Source organism: Rhineura floridana, chromosome 3, assembly GCF_030035675.1.
Source record: "Rhineura floridana isolate rRhiFlo1 chromosome 3, rRhiFlo1.hap2, whole genome shotgun sequence".
In the NCBI taxonomy this organism is placed as follows: Eukaryota; Metazoa; Chordata; class Lepidosauria; order Squamata; family Rhineuridae; genus Rhineura; species Rhineura floridana.
The window spans coordinates 19,360,315-19,373,557 of NC_084482.1; the positions used below are offsets into that span (position 1 = coordinate 19,360,315).

The 13,243-nt window shown below is 42.5% G+C and overlaps 2 protein-coding genes across 5 annotated transcripts in view; both read right to left on the minus strand.

Annotated features, from left to right (window-relative positions):
- The window catches only part of LOC133379459 (myosin light polypeptide 6-like), a 142,975-nt gene extending 138,142 nt beyond the window's left edge, over positions 1 to 4,833 (minus strand). The window contains exons 1-2 of one of the 3 annotated variants that reach the window (XM_061614792.1): positions 4,677 to 4,833; positions 2,770 to 2,851 (exon numbers count right to left, since the gene is read on the minus strand). The gene's annotated coding sequence lies outside the window, so the exon portion shown is untranslated. Of the gene's footprint in view, positions 1 to 2,769; positions 2,852 to 4,593 lie in introns of all 3 variants that reach the window. The other 2 variants (XM_061614790.1, XM_061614793.1) reach the window with 2 other exon arrangements.
- Positions 4,834 to 6,512: 1,679 nt separating this feature from the next.
- The window catches only part of ESYT1 (extended synaptotagmin 1), a 71,089-nt gene continuing 64,358 nt past the window's right edge, over positions 6,513 to 13,243 (minus strand). For both annotated transcript variants that reach the window (XM_061614745.1, XM_061614744.1), the window contains exons 28-31: positions 11,901 to 12,032; positions 11,352 to 11,454; positions 11,196 to 11,245; positions 6,513 to 9,040 (exon numbers count right to left, since the gene is read on the minus strand). In XM_061614745.1, the coding sequence (XP_061470729.1) occupies positions 9,007 to 9,040; positions 11,196 to 11,245; positions 11,352 to 11,454; positions 11,901 to 12,032 (319 nt within the window). In that variant the 3' untranslated portion in view covers positions 6,513 to 9,006. The remainder of the gene's footprint in view (positions 9,041 to 11,195; positions 11,246 to 11,351; positions 11,455 to 11,900; positions 12,033 to 13,243) is intronic.

Here is a 13,243-nt window from a genome sequence, read left to right on the forward strand (position 1 = left end):
TATTTGTAATTATTTCAAGCCACACTTGCCTTATGATGAAGATAGCAAACAAGTATTATTTTGTGCCTCTCCATGTACTTGAAATTGGCAATTCTATAACTTTTTTCTTAAGCACTTGAAATATTATGGTTTCTTAAATAATTAACTTAATGGAGTAGTGATTTCCTTTATTATCCAATATTCATTGCAATCTATTGAAGTACTGTGACTAATCCTCATGAATAAGTGCGCAATTGTATGCTCAAGGTGCACTGCATGGGGCTACATGATATGACCAGTGCTGTGCTGATGTAAATGTCCCCTCCCCAGTAAATGGTGTATAGGATTACTCTGTAAGTTGTTGTGAAACAGGTGGGCTGATTAGTTGAGACCTGCCTACTGTTATTTGTGGACTGTATGTTATATTTTCCTGCTATGATTTTATTAGTATGCAGATGTCGTTATAAATTGTGTGATTATGACTTTACTTATTCTTTTGTTACATTCTGATATTCATTGTGTAAAACATTAGACATTGTAATACCATCTATATTATTACACATTACAAAAATAAAAGAGGACAGTTACCTGCCCCAAGGGGCTTCCAGTCTAAAATTACATACAGGGGAAAATGTAACTGTTTTTCTGGTTATGTATTTAAACTATTATTTTAGAGGCTGCCCATGTTGGTGGTTTCCTGTCAAGGGGCATTCCTTCTCTCCTCATCTTCTGTCTTGATTAGCTAAACCAAAGCAAGCTGGGTCTAACAGAGATTCCTGCTTCTGAAGGTCTTGTACAACAGGAGAGGGCTCTGTACTGGAGGGAGTTGCGGGCACTTTTTCATCCTATGTTTATACAAATGTCATTTTTTTCCTTTCATCTGTTATGGGGTAGGGAATTACAGGTGGAAATAGGGATTGGAGTGGTAGTTTGTATTATTGATGGATCCAAAACACATATCACAATTCATAAACAGCCCACCTCTACTACACCAGAGACCCCCTTGACTGTGAGTACTGCAAGACCCTCTCTCTGCTTGTTAGCCTCTTTCCACCTGGCCTGGGAAGGTGACTGCATCTGTAAAAGCTGCTACTGCCTGAAGATCAGAGACCATCTTGTCTGTGGGTGTCGTTTAGGCCAAAATATAATTCTGGAGGTAATTATTTTTGGTGTTGTTGGGATTATATTTTTTGTGATTTATTATTAGACCTTATTATGAATTATGACTGTATTGTTTCAATTTATTGTGTAGTTCTTAATGAGATGTTTTTTATTGTTTAACTATTTTGAATTTCATTTTGTGACAGCTGAATAATGTAACTTTTTAATGTTGTGAGCATTGATTATTGTGGAAAGGTGACATGCAAATAAACCACGATGATGATGATAAAAATCAAGTATCTCTCTTGGCCCACCACAGAATGTTTAGAAGATAATTCATGTGGCCCATGCAAAAGGACTGAGAAAACTGGCCTAACGTTTTGCTGGGGGTGGGATGAATAGCTCTGAAGAAGCACGGTGTTCCTGGGACCCTGTATTGAACCAGTTCTCAATGTTTCTTCTGTGTTGCAGTCCGTACAGTGGGCTAAAGGCAACATTCAAAGCAGGCTATCTCCTCAGCTTATTAGCTATCTGTTTTCATTATTCTGTTCACCATCTCTCTTATCAGCTGGTGATAAACAGATTCCTCTCCCAGAGGTGCATGTAGTAAGTGGCAAAGTCACAGGCGCAATCATTAGGGGACGTTAAGGGGAACAAGGCTTCTCCTTGGCTGATTCTGGGATTTTTTTTTAAAGTCACCATTAAAATTCCACATTCCAGAAGCATGCCTTGCCAACTGTTTCACTCCTAGGAAACATACTATGTGTCTTCCTGCAGTTCCCCAGCAGCCTAGGAAAGGGGCCGAAAATGGTAGGATGGTAGGGGCTGCAGGATTCAGCTTTGTGAGAATCTGAATTAATTTTAATAAAGCAAGTTTCTAGCCCTTACAGTTGTGAAGATGTGCTTAAAATTGTGCATGGGCAATGCCTGAAGCAAGAGAGGTGGCTGAATCTAGTGATTGGGGGAGGGGCTTAAGTGTGTAGCACAGCTCCTCCCTCCATGACTAGCAAAGCCAGTGAACATTTTGAAAAATTGCAGAAAAAGTGGAGCAAACGTGCTCTATTCATCATCTGCATAACTTCTAGAGAAGGTTATAGAATCCAGCTTCTGCGTGTGCAAAATCTGAATTTTTGTTTTAGCAAGAATACTTAGCCATGAACAGTAGCTGCTCCTACTTTAACTTACATGAGACAGCTCAGGTGTAGGCAGCACAATGTAGCAATGGCTAAGAGTAGGAACTGTCATCTAGGGAGTCCCTGGTTCAAATCCCATTTTAGCCATTTATTTACTACATGGCCTTGGGCAAGCTATTATTCTCTCAGTCTTAGCTTTCAGCACCTCCTACCTCACAATCTATAATATAGGAATGATTATATTGGCCTTCTGTGCAGGTATTTTATAAGAATTACTGAGAAAAACCTGAAGTGCTTTGAACAGTTGGAAGTATGCTGTGTGTTTATTATTTTATTGTGAGCAAATACAGCTTATTGCCCAAAAGCAGTGGAACCATATTCTGTGGAGCTGTCAATGGACCTCTTTTCTAGAATTTCAGATGCAGCTTTGCCCGTGGTGAAAGTATCATGTGTGGACAGCTCTCACCCAAGATGTATGCAGCTATAGCTGCTTGGTGCCCAGAAAGTACTGGAAAAGCGCTGGCAAAAGCAAGCCATTAATTACCCCAAAATGTACCTGCTATGCCCAAATCACGAGACTTGGTGAATGCCGGTGAAACACTTTGCAATTCTCAGATGCCAGCTCCAGACACATTATCCTATACAGTAGTCCAAGATAACAAAAGAGATGAGGAGTGACAGGGCAGCTGAAAACCACAAGGCAAGCCTGCTACCGGAGTGCTACGGAGGACTTGACGGATGGCTCCAGTTGTCCTGCCAGAACGACCTCCTCCCCCACATTCCAGGCAGCTCTGTGTTACAACTTGATTAAAGGAGGAGACTTGAGGCTGGTGCAGACATCTCTCAACCTCCTTCACTTGAATTAGATTTGTGAGTTTGTGTGTATGCATGCATGTTAATGATCAATATCATCTGGGCTGGTTAAGATCCTAGCAGGGCTTGACAGTTAACAAGGCCAATGGCAGCCCCAGCATTTCTCAGCCTAGATGAAAAACAACATGAACACCAGAGAAGGGTGAACTTTGGAAAACTTCCTTTTGTAGCCCTAGCTGTCATCAGCATAACATGGCCTGCTGTTTCTTACATGTCGTCCAGCAACTGGAGAGGCAACCCCCCCAGTCCCCTCCATGCACATACAGAATTAAGAAGAAATGGGAGATAGAAGGATTCCTGGAAATTCAGTGCCGCACAGGCTCAGAAAATCCCCCTCCCTTCCTCAATAGACTATAGTTGGCTTCAGGATTGTTGGGTCAAAACAAGTCAGGGTATAAAAACTTGAGAGTTCTCATGTGCTTCTGATCATATTGATCATACTGGTTCCTCATACCAAATGAGAATGATAGGATCATGAACCTTTTGCTGATCTTCAGCCCCTGGCAAATGCCTGCTCTCATCTTTCTAGAGCTGCCCTTGTCTGCTTAGGAGGGAAAAGGAGGTTTGGGGACAGTGGAAAAATCTTAAACTGCACTGGCTTAGGGAACGCTACTCCTACTATTGTGGATCTCAAAGCAGCAGAAAGTTTTAAAAGCCCTGATGAATTTGAGAGAGGCTAGTTAGAAATAAGTCAGGAATAAATATATATAGTTTTTTAGAGGTTGCTTCCAGACTGTAATGCTTTGGCACTGATTTCTCACCCATCTGGGTAGTCGCTAGTATAAGACCTTGGCCGCAATAAGAGTTCATCTTCATAATCCATCTCAAAGAAATCAGGTACTTAATGATAAAAAGCATTACAGTGCTCTTGCACAACAAAAAACAAAACAAACCTTTTGTGGTAAGAAAAAGCACTGGAAAGTATGAGATAACTACCACTTCACAATAACAATAACGTCTGCACTAATTTTGTGAAAACAAATTACTTGCTCAATAAATATTTGTCTGGAAGCAACCTCGGATAAAAAGCTCCTTGGACTGATATGCACACGCATACCCCGCCCCCAAAATGCCTCATTACTTGCCTTTTTCTTGCTATCTGAAGTTAGGATGTAACACAGATGCTGTCTATTGCCCTAAGAATCATACAATCTCATTACAGAAAAAATAGCAAATACACCTTTTGTTGTAAACCCATAAACACGGAGACAATCTAAGGTTGCTGTCAGATGACCTGTATTGAGTATTCATGCTGATTTGTTGCACAAAGTTTGTGGGTAGATTATACAACGCCAGCTATTTAGTGAGAATTCATTCCAATTTGGTTATGGGGAGGTTATACAATGTCACATCAAGCAATTGTTATCCCACACTTTCAAGTGGATCCATCACTTTCCTTATTGCAAAATGTCCTCCTTTTTTGGAGGGGAAGTGGGTTTGTTGTGCAAAACCACCAAAGCCACTTTAATTGCGCAACCTAACTTACTCCTATGCAATTGAATCCCACCTGCAAAATAGTGATAATCTGTAAGCATCCTAAGTATACAGCAACAGCATTTGGTCATCTTATCTAAGCAGGCCGAACTTCACCTTATTGCAGGACTTCTGGTTCCTTTCTGAGTCTCATAATTTGGTGAAGTTAACCAGTAAGATGTGACTGTAGGAGCACCGAGCCACTCAATTGTCTTGTAGCTCAGGCCTGGAAACAGAAACAGCCTCCAGGAGTTGGAGTCTGGCTAGTTAAGTGCCTGGGATACCAGTTATCTTGGAGAAGTTGACCTTCAGAGTGGACATGAAAGGGGGTGGAGATTCCTCTGGCAAAGTTCTTATAAAGTTACAGTCCAGGAGTAGGGGGTATGTAGCGCTCTCTCTCTCTTTGAAGGGCAGACCTTTCTTCCTTCCAGAAAAGGAATCAAGTCACCTGCTTTGCCTTTGTACCAGCAGAAAAGAATGTGTGTGTTATGTTATGCCCTATATCAGAGAGCTTGTAGCAATCCCAGCTAGCTAAGGCAGAGACATACTGTTCCCACAGGGAAATGGTTACATACTATTTTGAACTGTATCAAATATATATTTAAAAGTCCAGATTGTTCCCTAAGTGGGAGTAAGTGGGAAAATGAACTGTGATTATACTTTCAGAAAGTAATGCAGATCCCATACTGAAACAGGTTGAAGAAAGCACAGTAATTGTCGTTTCAGTCTCTGTTCCTCCTTCCACAATTCAAAACCCCCAAACTCATGTATGCTCTGATACCTGCTTATTTGACGGCACCACACTAGTCTTACCCTTAGAATGTATAATCGGATACTGCCAGTTTAGGATGTAAAAACTTCAGCATCTAGGTGAATTGGCACCGTTAGCTGCATGTTTCCTTGGCTATAAAACAGAATAAGTGATTCAGCTCAATAATAAGACACATCTTTGAAATTTACTGAGGACTCATTGTGCTTTTTCAGGCCATACAGACCAAACATAATTTCTTTGTTGAACCGGTTATTGTGCCAGAACAAAGTGTAGCCATTGCCACATGAAGGTCATAGAATCAGCCCTGCAATGCCTGCTTTGTCATTATACATATGGGGTATTTTCCCAGGCATTTTTAAGATGAAGCAGTATACTGGGGGTGAGGCCCTGAGAGGAGAAAGATGCCCAGCAGCAAAGGCCAGAGCAAGTGCTGCCCAACATGACCTTGCTTTCAGTGTGCAGTTGGTCCTGACTCTAGCTCCTCCCTGAAAACCCACTTATGGTGCACATACAGAGTTATCTTTCAGGCACATGCAGTCTTTGTACCACTCCTGCAATTGGCAGCTCTTTAGTAATGGAATAGTGTGCCCCTGCTTCTCCCACCCCTAATTAAAAATGAAAAGAGTAAGAATGCCAGAGCAAAATATTTAACCCAGGGCAAAGACAGATGCATGTTAGGTACATGCACCTTAAAGCAGTTATGATCACTGACAGTAAAGGCGTCCAATACTTGCCACACTTTAAATTGTGCTTGCCTTTTGCTGCCTTGACCTTGCTACACCATAATGCAACCTGTGCAAAATGCTAGTGCATGTGGGGGAAGAGGTAACTCAGCAGCTGAGGAAGGTTGTGTATTGGGAACCTGTGCGAGATGGTTTGCTTCCATTCAAGAGATGTAAAGACACCATCACTGGGTGGTAGCACATCCCAACAATGTACCGGTTAACCAGGTGTTGTAGCAAAATGCAAATAATGTCATCAATCCTCCCCACCCTTTTCTTTGAACCTCATTGTCCAAATGTGTATGCAAGCACTCAAATCTTGAAGGCACACTTTGAGCCTTGAAATGGCAGAACCGCCAACTAATTTTATGTCATTTTCCCAACAAGCTTTATTTTCCATTGCTTGGGAGCAGCTGGGGCATAGTGGTGGGACAGTAAATAAAACACACTAAAGCAGAATTACATTTTCCTCTCTTTATTGGCTGCAACAAATTACAGTGGCTGCTGTGAGAGGCACAGGTGCCAAAAACACTCTTGCAGTAAAGCCGTGCTTTTGGGAGCTTTGATTTGGTATGGAAGGCAGCAAGTGATTGAGCTCCTTATAGGCACACTCAGTCCTTGTCCTCCCCCTGCAATCTGTCAACATGCTCTTGGGGGAGTAGAGCCAGATTCAATGAGGAGGTGGTTTTGCTGTGTCAAACATATTCGCTACGGTCATACAAGTAGAAATAAGCAATTAAAAAAACACACACACACACCAAACGCCCCCTGTATAAATAGACCACAGTTAACTGTTTCGGCTTCTTCAAAGACAAGAGAGCAAGTGCAAGTGAGCAGAGAAGGACTTGGGGCTAGGAATCAAGAGTTCCATGTTGTGGCTCCAGCAGTGAGTGTGATGAGGGGAAAGGGAGGAAAAGGGTCAGCTCAGAAGCAAGATTGCTCGACAGTGAAATAAATGCAGCAAAGAAATCCTCCCCCTCCCTCCCTGTTTTGGAGAGACTAGAAGCATGTTCTACTTCCTGGCTGATCTACCACCATGATCCTGCTCACCTGCCCCAGATTACAAGATTTGGAAAGGTGGACGATATCTAGCTGCTGTGAGGCATCTATCAGGATTTAGCTTCCTGTGGGCTTATCCATATGGATTTTTCTTTTAAGCACTAAAGCAGCTCTATTCTTCCTCATAGCAACACCACAAACAAACCTCCACAAAAGCAACAACAACAAAAACCCATCCAGTGCAGCTGCTGGATAACACCCATGATAAGTCTGTGCAGCCCACATGCCCTCTGGAAGGCACCTCCACCCCCAGCACAATGGAGAATAGCCTGCGGATGAGGGAAGGGCAAAGAATAAATGGAGCCCTTGCCATTGGGGCCTATTTTTAAAAAACAGAGATTAACCCCATTCCCCCACCTGCTACAGTGGGATAGCACTGAAATTAACAAGCAGTGATTTATCACTCTGAAAAAATGGAGAAGGATTTAAGGGCCCTTTCATTTTTACGTGTGGAAAAGTCCTAAAAGCTCAGCACTGAAGTTTTTCATACTAGCAGAGGAATCATGCATGCAGTATATGTTAAGAGATATACTTCCGAGATCTTTTGCTTCTTGAAGCAAATCTCCTCTCCCCAGAGGCTTCTTGTTTATTATCCTTCCTACCTTCCAAATATATATTCAAAGTCATTCAAAATGCAAATATTGCAAGTTTGTGTACAGGTAGATAAATTCTGCATATCTGTAAATCTGAATTGGAGCATGGAATTTGCATTTCCTTGCTACAGAATACACACAGCCTTAGAACTTGGTGCAGGAGGGGTGGGGAGAGGGAGGTTTTTCACTCCACACACCAGGTCCAGGACTGGAGTGCAAGAAGGCACCAAACATTCATTTTTAAAAACAGCAATGCGAGTGGCACAAATAACAATACAGCAAGAAAGTTGTCTGTCCATTTGGATTAGCAGCACAATGTGGAGTGGGACAAGAAGCCAAAGCAAACTGATTCAGTTTAAAAGGAGACAGAATCCAAAAGAGCAGGTTATGTTTGGCAAGGTTAGAATAAACTACTGCCAGGAGTATGGCTTTGCACAAAATTGGAATCAGGAAAGCTATGCCAATTGGGGACATCAGCTAAATGCATAGAGGTCAAAGTCATGGCATCCCCACAATGGGGAAAAAATGATAAAAAATGCAAATAAAAATTGTTGGGCCACTGCACCCCCTCCCCTCTGCTTTTTAATCCTTTCAGTCAAAATAACCAGATGCCATTTGAAAACTGTATTAGCAGGAGAACTACAACAGAATTCCAAACACTTTTCCAGCCGAACAATCCCTGCAGCAAGGATCGCATAATGCTCCCTTTCTAGATACAAGATGGTAGATGGCTCTCTTTGGGGACGCGGCCCTTGTAAATGTGAGGCCAAAGGAGGTTATTTGCCCACTTTTGTTATGGGAAAATATCTGGTTCCTCCATGGTGGTCTCCTTGTACCTTTCTAGCTAACACCCTGGCCCAGGCTCAGTTTGCTCCTGGCACTTTTTAGCTTCTTCTCCAGTTGCTGCTGGAAGCGTCAGCCTACATGACATCTGTAAGCCTGTAAGCAACTTCATCCTCAGACAGATAAAAGGTCCACTTCTTCTTTGGTCAATAAAAAGGCAGCATGCAGTGTGCAGTGTTGAGAGAAGCACGCAGGGAGAATGCAGGGTGCGAATCCCCCACCGTCTCAAAAACCCACCCCAGGTGTCACTTCTCTGCCTGTACCAGCTTCACGGTAAAAAAGAAGATTCTAAAAAACACAACATTATGATTGCATAAAAACCCAAAAACACTGCAAAGCCTGTCCAGCAGGGGTGAGCTTGGAATCCTGCGGCGAAAGGTAGCAGCAGTGGTAATGTTAATGCCCGCTCTTCAACTCCCTGGATAGTGAAGTGTCGAGGAAAGGAGGCACTGTGGAGATTAGGAGCTGGTTTTGTCATCTTTTAAATCATACCTGCAAGATAAGGAGAGCCTTTCCTGACCTTTTGACACAAAACAGCCTCAACACAATTGTTCCCAAGCTGTTAACACAGGCCCTTCCCAAGGGAGATGCAGACAGTTGCCAGGGAAAGCATAATTACCCAGGCCTCCCCACTGTGCCGCTTCTCCCTGTAAACAGAGGACCAAACTACCCTGAAATCCTCCCAATCACTCTAATATGGGAAGCAACATCTGCTATGCTTTGAGGTGCTGGGGTGTGTGTGAAGTAAATCCTGGTATATGTAAGTTATTGAATGCTCCCTAAAAAGATCCTAGAAGCTCTCATTCCACTAAACTCCATTCCTTTTCCTTGATCTACGTGTCAATATGCTGGGCAGCATCTCTTGCCTTTCTTATACACAGGGATACTCAAGCATATCTATTTATGAGTAAGAAAGATTCACTACAAAAGTCTGAGGCAATTTGGTAAAACATTTCTATTGTTCACATCTTCCAGATGCTCTGCTCTTTCCAACATGCCCACCAGAACAAAACCTCTAATAACACCGGATGGTCATGTATGTGCAGGTTCACTCCCACTATGTTTTCACCTACCCAACGCCAGAAGGAAGTCTGACTCAGGATGTCCCAGGTTGCCACCCTGTGCAGGTGAATGGATTGTCATGCAATGTGTACCACTCTGCTCTGGTAACAGAATTAATGTTTAGTGTGATTTTATTATCATCTCAGTGTTTGACTGTGTATTTCTTTTCAGGCTTTTAAGTTGCTTTGGGCGTAACAGAGAATGCAATTCACAAATGTTAAGAACAAATCAGTATGTACTTGCAGCCTTGACTATGAGTTCAGGAAACAGTTTTACTAAAAGGAAGCACTCACAGTGAGGGCATATGAAAGGGATGGGTGAGTGAGAAAAAAACCCAAAGCAGTGGACAGTAGCTCCAGAACTATGGTCCAATCCACATTAGCTGTGCACATTGTTGTCCGGTACTGACATATGCCCTAACGTGTAGTAATATCACCACTTCTGCCCCTTCATTCCACGTCAGACTACATGAAGATTTTTTTACCTACTGTGCTATTCTTTCACTGTGAATTTCCATGTGAACCAGCTGTGTGCTGTTATTACTATTGTTGGTGGGAGCAGCTTTGATCCTGCAGAACTGTTTCAGCACCCTGTCCGTCCATCCCCCCAACATTCCTCCCTCGCCTCATCGTTAATTCTTAACCTTGGGTGGGTGGGACAGCATCTGTCGGAATGAAGTTTTATCTTCTATAGTATTCTCTGGCTGGATGGTCATCATTGTTTTTTTTGAGGGGGGGTTGGATGCTGTATTTGCACAACATGGCTAACTGTAAAAGCCCTTTCCCCCTAAACCTTCAGTTTTTATGGGAGTGTGGGGAAGAATGTCATTGTGGTGACAGCTGCATTCACTCTGCAAACATTTCTGGGGTGCATCTTCTTTCTCCCAATGCAAGTTAATTGAGGGTGCGAGCAATCCCACAAATAGCTGGGGGATTTTACCCCACCCCTGAAAAAGGACCGTTGGGGTAATGGTGCTTGCCGGGCAGTGAGATTCCCTCCGTCATTTCTGGGAATCCAACCTCTTATTTTCTCCCATGCAAGTCAATAGAGGGAACACTCCATTAACTTTTACTAATTGCCTTCACAGGCATGAACCTGAGTAGAAGGAAAAGGACCTTTCAAGCACCACTCTCTTCCAGTGTTGCATGATAGATATTTATGATACAGTATGCTTGACTTAAAACCCTCCCATTTTTTATTATGGCATGTGGCATGAAATGATATGGTAAAAAAGGGTGATATATCATTGTATTAAATACAGCATGCCCCATGAGTGGCAATTATGTTTGTGAAAAATTGGGGTTCAGTGTGAATTCCACCTAGAGTACTTCATTGCCCCTAGGACAGAGAAAAACCTTTACAATTCTCTCTTCCATGTATCTAGGATTTGTTCAGTAAGGGAGAAAGGATTATTTAGAAGATTCCAGCCTCAGTGGCATGGCATATCAGAAGAATCTGTTCTCATACCCAACTCTCAGGAATGAGACAATGCAAATCAAGTTTTCTATTCACTATGGAAACCTTCTCTGCCTGCCCACCAGTACTAGACGCAAAGAGGGGCAAATGTTGCTCCTCTTATACTCACCACTGGGGAGCACCTTGAGACAGGTCCTTCTGTGAGAGGTCAATGTGTACCTGGGAGGAAAAAGCACACAGGAAGCAGTGATGTGCTTGCTCCTCTCCAGTAAGGAGCCCACTTGATGCTAAATCTAAAGCTTTGGCTACTCCCATGTCCCCATACCTTTCCTATCGGCTCTCCTCTGGACATGAAAGAGACACTGTTTTTGATGTAGGCCTCTAGCTTCCTCCGGTGGGCTTCTTCCAGCGGCACATCCCATTCAAACCTATTAAAGGATAAGTTAGTACCAAGACTCATTTAACACAAATTACAAATTAATTAGGGTGGCGTTTTTTGTTTTGTTTGGTCAACAGAATAGTTATATCATGAAGTGTGAATTCCCCTCTATGATATTAATGCATGCTTAGGTTGGATGAGGGAATCTAATCTGTGTTAGTGAGTACAAGTAAGGAAATATGGAGTAATAATTAATGTTGAATTAATTAACCCACCATAAGAAGGATTTGATCTCGTGAATAGATTTTGGTAATGACTAACCTCCTTGAGCTGCTTTTTTTTTTAAGTGCAGTGAATAGGGGAAAAAATCCCTTATTTTGAAAACAGATATTGGATCTGACTATTCACTTTATACCAGAGACCGCTCCAGCCTGCAGTTGGTGACCTTTTCAGACGCCCACCCACCCACCTATCCACAATTGCATCCTCCCTTACTTCTCATTGAACTCAGGATTATGAGTCTTCTTCCGCACCGTAGTCTTTCTCTTGGTGACACGGGACTTGTCAGGCAGTAGGATCAGGGAGACATAGGGGTCCGGTGTATCCCTGGTACCTGACTTAAGGTTTCTGGAACAAAGGTAAAAGGGAAGGGAAGGAAAATTCAGTGCCCCAAAGTCAAAAGCTGGGATGCATTCTTAAGGGCCTAATTCCACGTTATGGTTTATATCCAATGCTAGTCTTACTCAGAGTAGGCCCACTGAAATGAATGGACCTAAATTAGTAATATCTATTAATTTCAATGAGTCTGTTCTGAGTAGGACCAGCACTGGATACAACTCTATGTTAATTACATGATTAGCAATCACGTTGTGGGTTTTTAAAAAATTAAAAGGTATGTAGAGGAGGGAATTGTCATTGGCACTGCACTGCATAGGGAGGAGAGGATTAACCTTTCCCTTCTGAATTGTTTCTTGATCAAACGTTGCCCCTGCCTTGGTGGAGCAATTGGCATTACAGGGGAAAAACTCCCACCGGTATCTCTCATTGCAGAATTTTCTGTTGAGATCACAGCTGAGAGAAGACTTAAACCTCTCTCTCTCTCACACACACACACATATGCATGCTGCAGTGCGGAAAACCTTCCCCCCCCCCGCCCTGTGCCTAGTACTTAATTTTAAAAAAAAACATAATTGCTAATCTTACCTTTAGTATAACATGCAGTTAGGCCTTAAGACAGGCAAAGAGAGGTGAAACATCATAAGCTACTTGGTCTCTTCACATTACACTGTATCACTAGTGACACAAGTTCCTTGCCCATTAGCATGTTAGAGGCTGATTGCTTTCACATCACTCAAATGCAGAACACTCACATAGCCCTTTTTAGAAGTCACCATATTGGTTCAAAGTTATTGCCAATATAGTGCCATGGGGAAAGTCTGGAGAAATCCTCAGCAGGATTTTACACTTTGGGCACTTCCAGACTGCTAATACTTTTCAAGTGGGATATAATTACGTAGTGGCAAATACAGATTGTGAAATTATAGCTGATTTGGAGCTCTTGTACAACACACCCACTTCCCCAAAAGACTGGATTTTTTGCAACAAGGTGATGGGAAAATGCACTCGAATGTGTGGGCTAACATTTGCTTTGATGCAACAACATCTAACTTCCTCACAAACAAATCAGAATGAATGCTCATTAAATAGCCAACATTGGGTAATCTCCCCACAAACCTAGCAGGATGAATGCTCAATAAATGGGTCATCTGGAAGTGCCTTTACTGTATTTTTCTACTGTCCCCTGGTGAAAAATCAAAAGACTGCATTACCAAGGAATG